The sequence below is a fragment of the Lissotriton vulgaris genome, chromosome 9 (genome assembly GCF_964263255.1).
Source record: "Lissotriton vulgaris chromosome 9, aLisVul1.2, whole genome shotgun sequence".
NCBI lineage: Eukaryota > Metazoa > Chordata > Amphibia > Caudata > Salamandridae > Lissotriton > Lissotriton vulgaris.
This window is the reverse complement of record NC_141697.1, coordinates 189136747-189152860: the sequence shown is the minus strand read 5'-3', so window position 1 is coordinate 189152860 and position 16114 is coordinate 189136747. Positions and strand designations below refer to the sequence as shown.

The 16114-nt window shown below is 42.3% G+C and overlaps 1 protein-coding gene across 1 annotated transcript in view; it reads left to right on the top strand.

The window, feature by feature from the left end:
- PYGL (glycogen phosphorylase L) overlaps positions 1–16114 on the top strand; it is a 128540-nt gene that overhangs the window by 91720 nt on the left and 20706 nt on the right. Inside the window, exons 13-18 of the mRNA XM_086937312.1 lie at positions 1807–1908; positions 2002–2149; positions 2853–2911; positions 7107–7248; positions 13158–13365; positions 13753–13887. Of these exons, the coding sequence (XP_086793438.1) occupies positions 1807–1908; positions 2002–2149; positions 2853–2911; positions 7107–7248; positions 13158–13365; positions 13753–13887 (794 nt within the window). The remainder of the gene's footprint in view (positions 1–1806; positions 1909–2001; positions 2150–2852; positions 2912–7106; positions 7249–13157; positions 13366–13752; positions 13888–16114) is intronic.

Here is a 16114-nt window from a genome sequence, read left to right as displayed (position 1 = left end):
TCCCTAAAGAATCTAAGTCTACAAAAAATACAATTAAAATCAATTCCAGAATCAACAGATTAAAAAGCATAGACACAAAGTGGATCCGTTGCGTCATCTATAAAAAGAGAATAACAAGTTAATTCTGTCCCTACTCTATACTAGGTGACATCCCTACTTCGCAAGTTCCTTACCTAAAAAAGGTGTCAGCAGTTTGACTTCCAAAGAAGTTCAAACTCTCTTAGCCTCTAATGGTAACTTATATCGAGAAACAGTACCCTCTCTGCCTACCCATCCGCTCTCTAAGGGTCTTCGGCCTACTGTTCTCTTGCGCTCTGCTCTTTCTCTCTCTTCTGCGCTCCTCTTCTCCCCAGGGTGCTGTCCCTAAATACACAATCACAGTACGGGTGGAACGCCCCTTGACGCCCACCACGTATACATTTACACATGCTCTCATTCTTGGGTTTTTCCATAGCTTCATCTCTTCGCGTCGTCCGTTAAGTTGACCTTGCTTCTTAGGCGCCATCTTCGTCTTCGTGCTGGTGACTTCATTGACATTCCAGTTGACACTTTCAGAGCAAAGTCTATCACCTCAACAGAACTCCATTCATTACGGTTGTGATTATAACCTCGTTTGGTCCTGTGAACGGTCATTTCTAAACAAGACCCCAAATTCCAAGCGTCTCTTATCTCACTTAGGCCATAAACTTCGTCCAGCATTGTCACCTTAAATTTAACAAGACCTTTGACTCTTGTCTCGCACGTACAGATCAAGGCTATCCCCTGTTCCTGTGAGCCCACTAAATTACATACAGTGGACTACGCTCTTGCGAACCCTTGGTCAGTTAGGTTAAAATCACACATGACCACACTTTTCTAAAACTCCTTCTACACAGTATAACCTTTAACACACATACATATATATATATAATCGAATTAGCGAATCGGTGATTATACTTGAATCCATGGTACATAAAATACAACGTTTACATTCTCGTTTCTACACAGTGCTATATAGTCTACACATTCCTTCGCTTTATATTTCGTCTTCTTTCTCCGTCTAATGATTACATACGTATATTCAGTTTAGCACGTTTAAGCATTTTCTATACATTTCTATATTAGACCACTATATATACGGTCTTTCTAATGCATATTCTAAAGTGAATACAGATACATTTCCTATTACTTAAGTTACATCGGCTAACTTATACGCTACAAGTGCTACTCCATGTTACAATTTCTACGTTTATGCGATATGCTTGTAAATATGGTACGGATATACTTTTCATTCAAATTGCGCTCTCTCATAACACAACTTGTGCCTCCCCCACCCCCAACCCGCCCAACATACTTTTCCTTCTGCTCTAAATTGGTGATGGAGACTCTGCATTTTGCACTTAGGAGCAATGACCTTGGGAGGAGACAAAGTTATCTCTGGGCAAATCTAGTGGAGAAGAGGGAACATTTCAGATCTCGTGTAAAGGTTCTGTCACAAATGGAAATAGGGCTGTTGCCATGTTTGGGTAATTCGTTTAGAAGTTCTTGAAACCATCCGAACCTAAATCCACCCCTTAGTCTTCTGACAATCTTGATGTACACACTTCAGTAGTTGCACATTTCATAATCTAAAATGCGGGTACTTTTTGCTTAGTATACACACATCCTCAGAAGTATTAAGCATGCGGGTATTAGTTGTGGAGCAATTGATTTGAAAGACAATTGCTATTTCGGACTGTAATGCTTGTTTTTGGTTAAGGGCAATACTTAATGACTGTTGTTAGATAGCACTAGTATTAAAACTGTGAATTCCTTTATTTTGAAAAGAAAATTGGAGAAGAATATGTGAAAGATCTGAGTAAGCTGGTCAATCTAAAGAAATTTGTCAACGATGATGTATTCATCCGAGAAGTGTCGAAGGTGAAGGAGGTAAGGATTATGGATCTGGTCATAGTGGTTGGGAATTGGGGGCTGGTAGTTCCCCTACAGTTGATTAACATTTTACGTGTGTGTTTCCACTAGGAGAACAAGCTCAAGTTTGGACAATACCTGGAGAAAGAATACAAAGTAAAGATAAATCCAGCCTCCATGTTTGATGTGCATGTGAAAAGAATCCATGAGTACAAGCGTCAACTCTTGAACTGCCTTTATATTATCACCATGTACAACCGTAAGTGGCTTTCAGCCATCTATTTTAGCATGTCACCATAGCATGGGGGGGTGGTAAATCTAACATCCTCTTGCAGCAGTTTTGGATACTTCCTTTTGATGCAAAGTTTGGCAGAAAAAGGGAAGGCCTTGTATAACGAATGAAAGAGGATCATGTACTGTTAACAATCACTACAAAGCATATGTGCATATTAAGAAGCAGATCTTGGCTGACACAGAAACCCTACTTGACCAGCATGTATTTGAAACTTGTTTACTGGATCATTAATTATGGCTTCCTTGGGCAAAGACTACTAACCTGGATACCCATTGATTACTGAATCCGGATTCTGTACAGTAGAATCATTATTTCAGGATTTATTTTTTCCTGACCCCTAAATGTAGCTTCACATTATATTTTGGGGGATGTCCTGTTGAACGTGAGATTTTCTAATACGTTTCTGAAAATCTTGTTTCTCTGGAGGAGTTAAAGAGCAGCTCTGCACATACAGAAAGCATTGGTACACTATGGCATTAGCGTGGCTGTGCACTTGTATATTAACTTAACTTTTTCTGTTAAAGGGCCTGGTATGGTGCCTAACATTTGTTTTTCTATTCAAATGCTAATGCGTGCAATTCACTCTACAAATGTTACTTGAATAGATCAAATATATTGGGACAACACGAGGATCTGCTCTTACAAATGGTTCTATCTGTTGTTTCAGGTATCAAGAAAGAACCCTTAAAGCCATTTGTACCAAGGACTGTGATAATTGGAGGCAAAGTAAGTTACTTTTTCTCCATGATGTCGAGAATAATAGTAATCGCAGAGCACAAGGTGGTTTCCAAAGCGATTGTGCCTGATTAGTGAAACCTCCTCCTTGGAAAGCAAAGACCATGCAAAATGACAAAGTGAACAGAGACAGATGACAATTAGTTACTTATATACAATTGTCTTTTTTTAATGCTAAAGATTTTGCTTATTGGTCTTGAAGCCCTTTTTGGTATTTAAACTACATTTATTTCAAGGAAGCTGCCTCTTATTTGTTTTTTGAATAAACATGCAACTGCTGTCTCCTGCTGAGCTAGCCTTTCTAAATGATGCTTTAATAATTGGATTCCACTACTCTGACCAGTTGGCAATTATTACTAGGCTGGACATGCATGTTTTCTTCTTTGACCGACATAGACGTCGGTTGCATAAATATGGCGCCATTATTGTAGCGGCACCAGAGGATCCATAGATAACCGTTTTTGGGTAATTATTCTGCACTGTGTAGGCACTTCTGGGTAATATCAAAATATCAGTCTAGAAATCATTTATAGCCAGCGTATGTAAGGGATTAGCATATAGTCCTCTCCACAATTACATGCCATTGACTTGCAAATAGGCCAGTGTTATCTTTCACTCGCTAAGTTTTTAAGAAGTTAGGAGCTGTTGCATCTTTAGCTTTATCGGAGTTGTAATTCTATGTGGCTGTGGATAAATAATTTCCATACCCAGTCCTATTTCTCATTGGGATTTTTTTATAATCTAGTAGAATTCCCTTAATTTACACTTTTAAACTTTCATTTATTAGCATCACTACCTCTGTGCATTGCCTGGCTGAGAAATTAAGTGAGCATCAGCAAAACTGGAGATATTTGAATAAGTAATTTTATTAATGGGACTACTGTAGCCTATGTTTTTCAAAAGAAATAAAAAATATCAACTAATGCCAGAGACTTACAATTTGAAACCTCTGGGCTACACATTAACTTTATTTCCAGTTTTCTATAGCACTACTATAGCTAAAAGGCATGTGTGCTTTACATGTAACAAAAACAGTATACAAGAATGAGATCCTGCAGGTTTCCTGGGTTTACAATAACCGATGCCACTGAAGGGAAGGTGGGAAACTAACCGCGCAGGCCCAACTGGATGAAGCCAAAATTAGTTTGCCGTGAAGACTCGGCTGAGCTGAGTAGGGGTAGGATTGGAAGTGGCAAAACAGTAATGTGGTTGACCTAGGAGTTTGGGACGGGTGTGCAGAGAACCCCTGCATTCTTTAGATTACCTCAGGACAGTTCTGCTGAAAGGAATGCAGTGGTGGGTCGACCGGTCTGGTACGCAACAGTTCAGAGTGGGAGAATATACCGCATATTTCAAGAGGGGACTAGCTGGGACTGATTATCTAAGAACACAAATGTGTTATGTCACTGGGTGACCATGCCCTCCATAATACCATCATTGTGCGCTTTACAAATGTGGATTATTATAACAATCACCTGTAAGGGTCTCTAGGCGCTGGGGGCCGTAGGTAAGATTAAGCAAGCTATTGCCCAGAGTCACATGGTGCTGGGCTAATCTGCTGCTGGTGCCGAGGATTCAACCATGATCCCCAGATTCCAGTCTCAGTCGCCCTAGCCGCGGCGCCACACCTCTTCCTTATGGCTGCAAACCCTACACTGAGATGCACGGGTGTCAGTCAATGTGACTGCAGGTCCTCTGTCAGGTGACTGTTGCATAAGGTGGGATGCAGGAAAGGCATACATGACTGCTGCTTTTTTGGGGGTGTGGCCTGGGAATGGGGAGGTGACCGAACCGGCAGGAGTGGTCTGCTTGAATGAAAGCTGTGTCTCCGTGAAGTCCCATGGGGCATGGCATGTGCCACAAAATATCCACTTTCGCCTTATTACACAGTACAATACTATTCACGCAGCCAGGATGATGGATCAGGCATGAGATGTGGCAGTGCTGAAATGTCACTGGTTTGTTGACAAGAATGCTGTTCTGCTTGGGAAGCAATGGTGAAAGATCTTCTCGGAAAGACTGCAGCAGAACAGGGTGCCCAATTCACAAGGCTGGTGTGTGGTTATCGGATGTCCTTCAGTGGCTTCATTTTTTAATGAGGCCTGATGGATGATTCAAAAGCACCGTAACATTCCCTCATAGATGTTATGAAGGCGCTAGACATCAAGGTTTCACTCTATATGTAAATCCAAACCATAGTGATCAACTGGTAAGAACGAATCTGAAAAAAGGCCGAAAGGGTAACGCAGGTGGCAATCCCAATAACAGTAAGAACTGTATTAAAACTCCAAGTGGAGGTCCAGGAACTAAGTGTCAAAGAGGGGGCTGCAAGTCAGGGCGAGGTGCAACAACATTCTTAGGGTGGCTCTCACCGATGGGGCCAATGTAGTTTTTTTTTTTTTTTTTTTTTTTTTTGAAGAATGGATTACACACTCTTTAAAATCAAAAGGGCTTTTACTATTATCTCAGTTCAGAGCAGCCATTTGGGCACCAATCCATCAGTGACTGTCTGGTATCCTTCCTAGAACATTGATTTTTACCGAATCCTGCACTATTGAGAGAATTGTTTAGACCGCAAGTTAAAGGAACACACTAATGCGCAAGTTATGCTATTCTTAAATTATATACTGGCCATGCAGGAACCAATTAAATTGTATACAGGCCATGCAGAAACAAATGCTGTATTTTTAACACCCTGCAGAGAGATACATCAATTATATGTTCCTGTTGGAACTAAAAATATTACATGTATGCAGATCATGTTTATGCTAGACGGTGACAGAGTATATGTATTAATGAACCAACTTAAAGGTGAGCCCTGAGCACAAGAATACTCAGGCGATCGCAGAGATACTATTCTGTGCCAGCCTAAAAAAATTAAAAAAAATAAAAAATAAAAATCCAAAACGAATGCGAACATGGAACAAAATACTTGGATCAGAGTGAAGGACATTGGACCTTGGCATGGACCAGCATGAGAAGGCAGGGTGGAATCTCTACTCTGCCTATGCTAGCAGTGATACAAAGTGGGGGGAGTGCGTGGGACGCACAGACGACCTGGACATCAGTCCATTGGTGCTCTTGATTTTTCCTGCTGTTGCCTTCCTGAGACCGAATAGAAAGCAGAAGTGCAGCGGCACAAGTGGGTCCTACCATATATAAATACATGTACATATGCAGTTTCCACTGAAGAGAAACACTGAATATTTAAAGCAGAAATGTGTGGCAGTGTGAGCAACATTGACTTTGGTCAGCCTAGGCTTAACTTGCTGATCACTGCGGTTTCTATACTCTAAACATAGCTGTTAGTTCATCTATTCAGGTAGAGTGGACTTGTTTGGGATTGGCAGATTAGCTGGCAGCCAGTTCTCCATCTGCTATTTGGAGCTGTGTGGGCCATCGACTGGCCAGGGGTGGGGATGTTGGGAAGGTGAAGGACCTGTTGGGTTGAGATGGGTGAATGAAATTCTGCAGACTCAGTAGGTGGTTGATAGAACATTTCCAAACACAGAGGAATACCATAAATCTTTATAGATGGAGAAACTAGGATCCTCCTTTTTGGTTACACAGGTTTGTGACGCTGCTCCCCATCAATCTCAACCTGTAGATGCAGAGGGACTGACTGGATTTTGGAGAACATTTGAGGGATACTACTCTTCAGCACAAAATATAAGCTCTATGCTGAAATGCTTCCTAGTGTCTAGCTGGAAATGCTAGTTGAATTCAATTATCTTATCAAGTCCTTGAAGAAAAAGGGAGGATATGCTTTGTCATGCTTCATTATTTCCTTATGTGTAATGCGCTCTCGTGCAACCCTGGTCATTTATTATGCTTTACTGTGTGGGTTCATTTTGTGTTCATGTACAAACACACTGTATAAAAATATACTATACAGAATGTTTGTCCATTTGCACAACTTTGGTCTGTATTAGACCACCGTATAACAAATAACCTAAATAAAAATAAAACACTGTCTACTTTCATATGTCGCACAATAGGAGCAAAGATCCACCTGGTAAGGAGCAAAAAAACCGCAATGTTTATGTTTAGAACCTAGTTAAGATCTTCTGTATAAATGTGGGGTACCAGTGGTTTGTCATTGGAAAAATGCATCCAAGATGTTCGGTGGCTCGTCTTCTGCTGTAGTAAAAATAAAATACCAAAATGATGGTGTTATATCTTGCAGGCTGCCCCAGGGTACCACATGGCCAAGATGATCATCAGACTCATTACTGCTGTGGGCGAGGTGGTGAATAAGGATCCAGTTGTGGGCAGCAAGTTAAAGGTCATCTACTTGGAGAACTACAGGGTATCTCTGGCGGAAAAAGGTGAAATGTGAACTATTGGTGTCGCGTTCGTCTCAATGCAGCAATTTATCAAAGTAGTTTCAAGAACTGCATTTAAGGTCCCAATGAATCCCTATCGAGATGGTGCATTCTCTAGTGTACTGTGATGAGGGCTGTGTTCTGACCGCGTTCAAGGAAGGGCTTGCACTGGTCCTTCTGGCCAGGCAATGCCCTTAAATGGTGTTGTCCACAATGCAACGTGACCTATGTAACTGGTGTTGGTGTAAAGTAAGAAGCTGAAAAGCATGGAAGCACAAGGAAGAAAGGCTGTGGGGGTAATTTGCATACAAATTGGATGGTTGTCGCATTATTTTTTTTTTAAGTAGAATGTTTAAATGTAGGGAGGGTGTGAGGTGGTCTGAGTGTGATTGCTGTTCAATCATCTTAGAAGTGATCGGGAAGAGTATGGCTAAAGCTTCTGTTTGAGCCAAGGACTTTAAAGTTGTGCTTGGAAATAGAATTCTGCCATTAAACTGCAATCAAAAGAAAGTACAGTAATTTGGTACTTTAAGATCAGCTGTACCATTCCAGCGAAGAGAATAATCAGCACTTTAAAACCGGTTCTAGTAAGACCAAAGCAGGAAAGCATCCACTCCAATAACCCTACCTGAGATTGAATTTAAGGGTGTATTCTAAACCCACATGTAACATGCCAGACCGTCTCTAGACCTTTAAACTACTATTTCCCCAGGCTCATGTTAGTGTCTGCTTTTCAGTGAAGATAGTAAGTGTTTCAAGTGAAGTGGGCAGTAAACGAGCATGTAAAGGAGTTAATACGAAACAACACTTAGAGAAGGGGACATGCGGCCCAACAGATTGACGAGACCTAATTTGAGGGGAAGGTTGGGGGTGGAGCAGTGTTGTGGATAACATTTTAAGAGGGTGGGGAAGCTAATGTATTGCACTCATGGTTCAATAAGCAAGTGATAGCAGGGCTGCACAGGAATGTTAAATCTTTCTGGCAAGTATGTTTACAGCATTGGAACAAGCGTGCTTGGCGGTGATCCAAAAGGAAGCTGCATCAATCTGGTAAAGCTAGGATCTAAAATAGTGGGTCTTGACAAAAATATGAACCCATGGCTAATGCATGGGCCATGATTAATGTGCTTTACTTGATGGTAGCAAAGTGGGAGAACGTGAGCAAGATTCACATACGTTTGCATTGTGTAGTGGGTATGGAGAGGCTGTGCTATAGAAGGCAGCCATTTGGAAGTAAAAGATCTTTCACGAAGGAACTGAAGAACGTTTCCAAAATTGATCTGAAGTGATCAGGGCTATGAACTGCGAAATACCAATATTTAGAAGCTTTAGAAGAGTCCTGGAAGGCGTGAAAGGCAGAGATAGAGCACATTGTGACAAAGTACCTACCCGAATCGCACGCTTCAACTCTGTATGCTAGAGTTGAAGTAGAGTGATTAGAGGTGTAAAACATCTGCTGTGATTTCACACGTGGTAAAGGATATGGATTGTTTTTGCAAATGTTATACCCCATTTGCATATCTCCTCTATGGATAAAAAGGCTGCATAAAATCTCCAGAGCGACATGTTCAGATGAAGGTATTGTACGAAGATGCATGTCTGGATGTGCTTAAATTCCATAGGCATACTCGACTAAACCTTTCTTATAAAAACCAACTGCATTTGGTTGCTAATCCGACCTTGTTTTGAATACCCATATATTGGGAGGTCTTATAGATGTGATGTGAGTAATGTTTACATCCAATGCAATGGCCATGTAACTTGAGTGTAATTAAACAAATTATGTTTTATTTCACAAGACGTTTTATTGAAGTGTAAGCCTATCAGCAATAATGCACAATTTGTTGCTATATCTAGGCCCAGATGGCTGCTGTTTACAGTGATCAGGTGTCTGTGATTGCATGAAGGCTCTGTCCAAACCCCTCCCATTCCATAGGTTGGAGAACATGCCACTAATGCAGTCCTTTAGGAACGTTTCTTGGGTACCCCTGTAGGACTCGCCACTGCTCAGGGCCTTTTAGCCTTGCCTCTCATTCCCCATTTTTGATAAAAATGAGGAGTTTCAGTATAATTGGTGTTTAAAGGTAGGCGAGGGAGTGGATATGTTTGCAGGTACTCAAGATCCCATTTCTAAACTGTGCAAAATGTGCTTCTCCTTTCCGTGGTCCAACGTAAGCATTGGGATTCATTTTCTTTTTGTTGTACACACTTCATAGGTAAACACAGATTCTCCTTTTCTTCGCCCATACTAGCTGTAGAGACCATTGACAGTCTTGTTTTGTATAGTCATATCGTGAGTAGGGGGTTTAGTCTTCTTGGTCTATAAATATTTGTTCCCCTTTGCCCCTCCACCAATCTTGTTTAACGCCAACGTAAGCATCTCCATTGCCATGATTGACTATAATATCTGTAACCAAGCTTGCATGGAAGGTGGAGAAACCCCATTCCATCTCATTGCTATCTCCTGTTTGGCTGCTATCAGCACATTGGAAATCAGCATCCTGTAATTGTTTGTTATACATCCATTCTGTTGGGTCCCAGTCACAATTACCCCTGAGACTTCTGTTATAGGGAGACCCATCACCCCTGTGATACAACTCTGGATGTTTCACCAGTCAGTAGATTGTATTTACCAGTTCCATCAAATCAGCCCATATTTGCAGAGGCCGCCGCACCCGCCCGAAGGGTTGGGGAGGCTCGAAGGCCGGCGCCATAACCCTCGTGGTGCCACCAGCGGGGGTAAACTGGTTCTGGGCGCTTCGACGCGCACAGGAACCAGCGGAAGCGGGGTGCGCACCAGCCACCCGACCGGAAGTGACCTGTTGACCTGAGCGCCCCCAAAGGGCGCCCAATGGTCAACCTGGCTTTGTTTGAACCCCCCAATCAGGGGGACTCACCTGAGACCTGCATGGAGGGCTCAAGAGGATTTAAGCGACGCCGCCCTCCCAGCAGAAGCACATCGCATTCGAGGAGCTGGGAGAACGGCGCGACAACAGCAACAACTGAAGCCCACCCACCCACACCTAAGGAACAGCAAAAGTCGCAGTGCTGGATAAGGGAAAGGGTGTTAGCGGAAATCCTACACTGGTTGGCTAAGAAAACACACCGGCGGGCGGTGTGTAAGAGGATGGCCACTCACTTTTGAATGCCGCACGGCAGGGTGACGTGGCGGCATAAAGGAGGGGAGTAACAGGAGGAGACGGCACTCGCGGGCCGGACGGCAGGGCGCAATTTGGTAGCGAGCTGGGGACCTAACTCCCGACTGGAAAGCTCCCCTCCGCAACACGCAAAGGGCGTGGTCAACCAACCACTGGAGCACCAATAGACTGGCAACAAACTGGTTTGGGTACAAGCCCCATTTTCGAACTAAGGAGGGCACAAAGAGACTGACACCCGCTATCACAAGAGGGTGTCATAATGTGTAATATGCCAATTATGATTTATAATTATGATTGATGAGTAATGTTCGTAAATGGAAGATTGCTTGAAACCAGTTTGTGTTATTAATATGTCTTTGGTTATTAATAAACTGCGGCCAACAACGACCACTAAGGATACCAGGTTTTGTTGGCTGACATTATTTCCCACCTTTGGCAACAGCAGAATGCGGGGGCCGGTAAGTATGGAGACTGGGGTCTCCGCTGAATAGGCACATGCGAGGGTTATGCCTCCAACAATGTTTGTCCGCTTCAAGGAACATGTTACTTGGCTTACTCAGGGTCCTATACCAGCTGAGCATTATTTTGTTAGGCATTTCTTCATTCTGTACTTGCATTTACAATTTACAATAAGCCATTTTCGTAATATTTCACCAAATTACATGCTATTGATTCAGAGATTTGTCTGCCTGATGCTTTGTCCCAAGTTTCCATAGGGCCATTGTAGTCTGGCTTGTGTGCTTGTTAGTACCTTATAAATGTTGAATATCGGACACTTTGTGGTTTCGTACCTGGTATATAATTTCTCCAAAGGCAGTCGGGTCCCTGGATACTGAGAAGACCACTCTGTTCAGAACTGCATACTAACAAAAGACCTACAGCACTTTACCAGCCTGCAGATCTTTCTTTGAGATGCCTAATCATTGGTGACAAGACTACATGGGGATTTCTTAAACAGATGAAAATATTTACAACCTGGACCCAGTGATTGAAATTAAAGATATTTAAATTGAGTCTGAACCCATGGGAGATTCGGAGATGCAGGTTTGGCCATAGAAAGTCAAACCGTACATCTATTATTATTATTATTATGTTTCTTATATAGCGCCAGAATCGACCCCCGAAGGGGTATCTCCGCGCTTGCCTTGGGAACCCGTCCTGGCTTTTCCCTGTGAGATAGCCCCTACAGGGCATCCCCAAGGTGAAAGCCAGGCATCCCGCCGCGGGGGCCGTTGTGGAGATTAAGCAAGCTTAATGCCCAGAGTTGCAGAGCGTGAACCCATGATTAGGTCAGGCACCGAAGCGAGAATTATCGAGTCCATGGACATTTGAGCTCAAGACCCTGCCGCGTCGGGAATTGAACCCTGGTCCCGGTCTGACCTCTGCTTCAGGGTCTGCCTGCTCTAACCAGTGAGCCACACTTCTCCATCTACATGGAACAAGTGTCAGCTGGTTGTCTGCATTTATTATGAATTTCATTGGCGGTGGAATAACTGTCCATATCCTGAGATGAAAGGAAACTAATTATTTTGGAACGACTAACATAAAAGCAAAAAAGGTGTTTGACATTTTAATGACTCCATAAATAGTTTCTGATGCAATGTTCAGAAAATCCTTCACTAAGGATTTATGCAAATATTAAAGCCAAAAGGAAATTTCAAAGACTGTTGCTGGCAATCTTATCACTATGGAAGCTGGGAGAGTAACACCGGGATTTACTTGCCGGACACCCTTCCCATAAAGGAAGTTGTGGTGGGATGTACTGGAAGGCTGTTGCTTTAAATGACATTTTAATGTTTCATCAGGGTCTGTGATCCAAGCAATCAGTAAAGCTTTGAATAGCGCCTTGTAGTGAGCAGTATTGTAAGTATTAAGTTAAATGTTAAGCAGTCTTTCTTCTATGCCAGTTATGGAGTGTTGTATGATGGTTCTTCCACATTGTTCTGTGGGGTCTTCTTTGATAGATATTTAGTACACATATGCCTTGAAGTTTTTCTATTAAAATTTAACCTCTCTGGGAAATATGGCTCTAGGCTGTTGGCATGTTCTCCACAATAGAGAATTATCCTTGCTGCTAAGGTTCCTTCTTAAGAAAAAAATTCACAGTGAAACCCTGATTCCCCTCTATCCAATCAGACTACTCTTAGAAATTTAGCATATACTGTGTTTCTAAAGGCAGATCATTCAAATAGTGCTGGATTTCTTTAACCTTTGAATCCGTGGTTGGTCTTGAGACCTCTCTGTTGAATTACATAGATGACAATCTATTATACAAAGGTTTATTACAGTTTAGGATTGTACTTTGGTTTCAGAACTTTATGATGAAGTTTTGCAATCTGATTGTTGCAAATACTATACCCAACTCTGGTGAATGCTTTATTTTTTGTTTACCAATACTAATCACCTGAGCATTTGGGAATGCCATAAATGTGTCTGCTAATTTTGCAGCCATCGGTGTTTATTCAGGCCGTAAGTGTGCATGTTAAAAAAAAAAAAAAAACTTTTTTAATGATGACCGAATAGCAGTTCCTATTTGTGTAATAATTTTAATGACCATTCTGTGCTCCGTTTCTGTGTAGTATAACATCTTGTGTTTTCGATTACTTCTGCATTTGTTTGCACAGTCTAATCTAGAAAAATTATTAAAATGATTTAACCAGTGAAGTTGGAATGAGTGTAGTGTAAACCGAAGTGAAACTAAACCTTGAACAAAGTGCCTTAACTCATGGTGATTATGTTGAATATTGTTTGCAGTGATCCCTGCCACAGACCTGTCCCAACAGATTTCTACAGCAGGCACTGAAGCATCTGGCACTGGCAACATGAAATTCATGCTTAACGGGGCTCTGACCATAGGCACCATGGATGGAGCTAACGTGGAGATGGCTGAGGAAGCAGGAGAAGAGAATTTATTCATTTTCGGAATGCGGGTAGAAGATGTGGCAGAACTCGACAAGAAAGGGTACACTTCTGTGTTCAACCTGACCAGCTATTTATGGACATTTTTTTAAATACATTATAAAACTGAGATTTTAGTTAGCCTTAAAATATGACTTCTGTATTTTATGTATTAAGATTCTGCTTGAGACTAAACACTTCCTACTTTATTCGGCCACAGCAAGGCCAACGTATATTGGTTCTGTGGTTGTTACGGAAGACCACATTCCATAATGGACACTAGAACGTTTCGCTTTGGATTGCTGGGTGATGGCTAGCTTCTGGTGGATGATATAACGTTGCAAGAAGTGCTTTCTATATTGCCAATCTTACTGAACCACCAGGCTTCAAACTTCCTGCATTTGGTCCTGAAAGGTTTCCTTTGAGACTTTTTTTTTTTTTTGCCTTTTAGGTACAATGCACAGGAGTACTACGATAAACTCCCAGAACTGAAGCAGGCCATGGATCAGATCAAAAGTGGCTACTTCTCTCCTAAGCAGCCTGACCTCTTCAAGGACATTACCGACATGCTGTTCCACCACGACCGGTTAGTGTTCACTCGCACGTTAGCTAGAATATAAAGCTTTGTTTGCATCCACAGTCAGTACGGCTGTCACATTGGCTTGCTTCTGTGTTTATGGAAAAATATAGTGACTTTCCATTTGGCTCATCTCATGCCTGCAACTGTACTGATGTTGATATCCATTGAGTAGTTAGTATTTTATTTAATGTATACGAATATGTTCTGAAATTAATATATAGAGTACATTGGTTCACTTAGATCAGCTTTCCATAGACCACAGACTCCTACAGGTTGCTTGCATGTTCACCACCTTAGTTGTCTTTTTACCATGTGGGAAACCTGCCTTTTCTGCATGGCCTCCTGTTAAACATAACACCTTAGGGTGGTCTTACCCCAACTTTTTTCCATACTCCTCTGTTTTTGGTGATATGGTTTTTGTTGGCCTTGGTATTTTACCACTGATAAGCTGTGTGAAGTGCATGTGCTCTCTCCTCTAGGTGGTAAAATTGGCTTGCACCAAATTGGCACATTTAATTTACTTGTAAGCCCCTGCTATAGTGGTACTACATGTATACAGGGCCTGTAAATTAAATGCTACCAGTGGGCCTGTAGGACTTGTGCCACTGAAGTTGGCCTCGTATTTATTTATTTTTATTTATTATGTTTCTTATATAGCGCCAGAATCGACCCCCCCCCGAAGGGGTATCCCCGCGCTTGCCTTGGGAACCCGTCCTAGCTTTTCCCTGTGAGAGCCCCTACAGGGCATCCCCAAGGTGAAAGCCAGGCATCCCGCCACGGGGGGCCGTTGTGGAGATTAAGCAAGCTTAATGCCCATAGTTGCAGAGTGTGAACCCATGCTTAGGTCAGGCACCGAAGCGAGAATTATCGAGTCCATGGACATTTGAGCTCAAGACCCTGCCGCGTCTGGAATTGAACCCTGGTCCCGGGTCTGACCTCTGCTTCAGGGTCTGCCTGCTCTAACCAGTGAGCCACACTTCTCCGTATATAATGTCCACTAATTAAAGTGGGCTCCTTGCACCATTCCAAACAACCCTTATGGTGATTTAGGAGGTCAAACCAACAAAGAGTAGCAAGAAGTCCACTAATGAGCAAACAAAGCTAATTACTATGTAGAGGTGAATGAGAAGCTAAACTCATAATGTGTGCTGATAAAGTCACGCATAGGGTATCCCTTCTTTGTGAAAAGATTCCCATCAGTCACCACTCGAATCCGCCCTTCATCTGGGATCCTTCACACCATGAAGGTAGAGTAGTATACCCACAGCGGACTGGCAGATGTAAAAGCCTAGACCTACATGTGAGACCCAGTGATTTAAATTCGAATGATCTATCCGAAGTTAACTGAAAGCAGTGCTCTAAATGTGAAGTAAAGTGTGTGAATACGTGAATGGGAATAACAATTAAATTGGGTAGAGAAGATGAAAGAATTTAATATACTACTTTTAAATCCCAACTTAATAAAGTGCGAAGTGGTCTAAACAAATAACCACTATTAAGAATGGAAGGTCTGCTAAAGTGGTACTACATGTATACAGGGCCTGTAAATTAAATGCTACCAGTGGGCCTGCAGGACTTGTGCCACTGAAGTTGGCCTCGTATGTAATGTCCACTAATTAAAGTGGGCTCCTTGCACCATTCCAAACCCTTATGGTGATTTAGGAGGTCAACAATAACCTTAGAAAGCTATCCAAGTGGTAGTTGTGGAGCGCAGCCTTCAGGCTTAGTCTTGAAGGAATGTTAAGCAGCTTGTTTTACCAGAATGCAACCTTATTGTATTGGTTAATGAAAAGAGAACCACACAGTAGCTATAAGAATATATATTTATTATAACACCTTAAAAACCCAGTCGTATCTGCTACACGCAGATAAACACAAAGCGCACAATACTGTAGCAAACAATCGTAAGTAGCACCAATACATAGTGGGCTGCCGGGGGAGACCAAACCATATACTAAAATAGTGGTATAAGAACCACAAGTCCAGACAGAGTCTAGAGTGTAAAATCGCTGGGACCCCAAGGAATCACACAGGGTGAGTAAGTAGGGACCCCACGGAGGATGGGTGCAGTGTGAGAACACAACCAAGTGCTACATGCAATTCAATGGGAGTCATGGTTGCAGTTTTACAGTTTAAGGCCCCTTCCCAGTGGAATACAAGGCAACCCTTTGGAACATAGGTTGGAGAGCCACCCCACCCTTGGATATTGAAGTATCCGAGTTACCTATCCCAG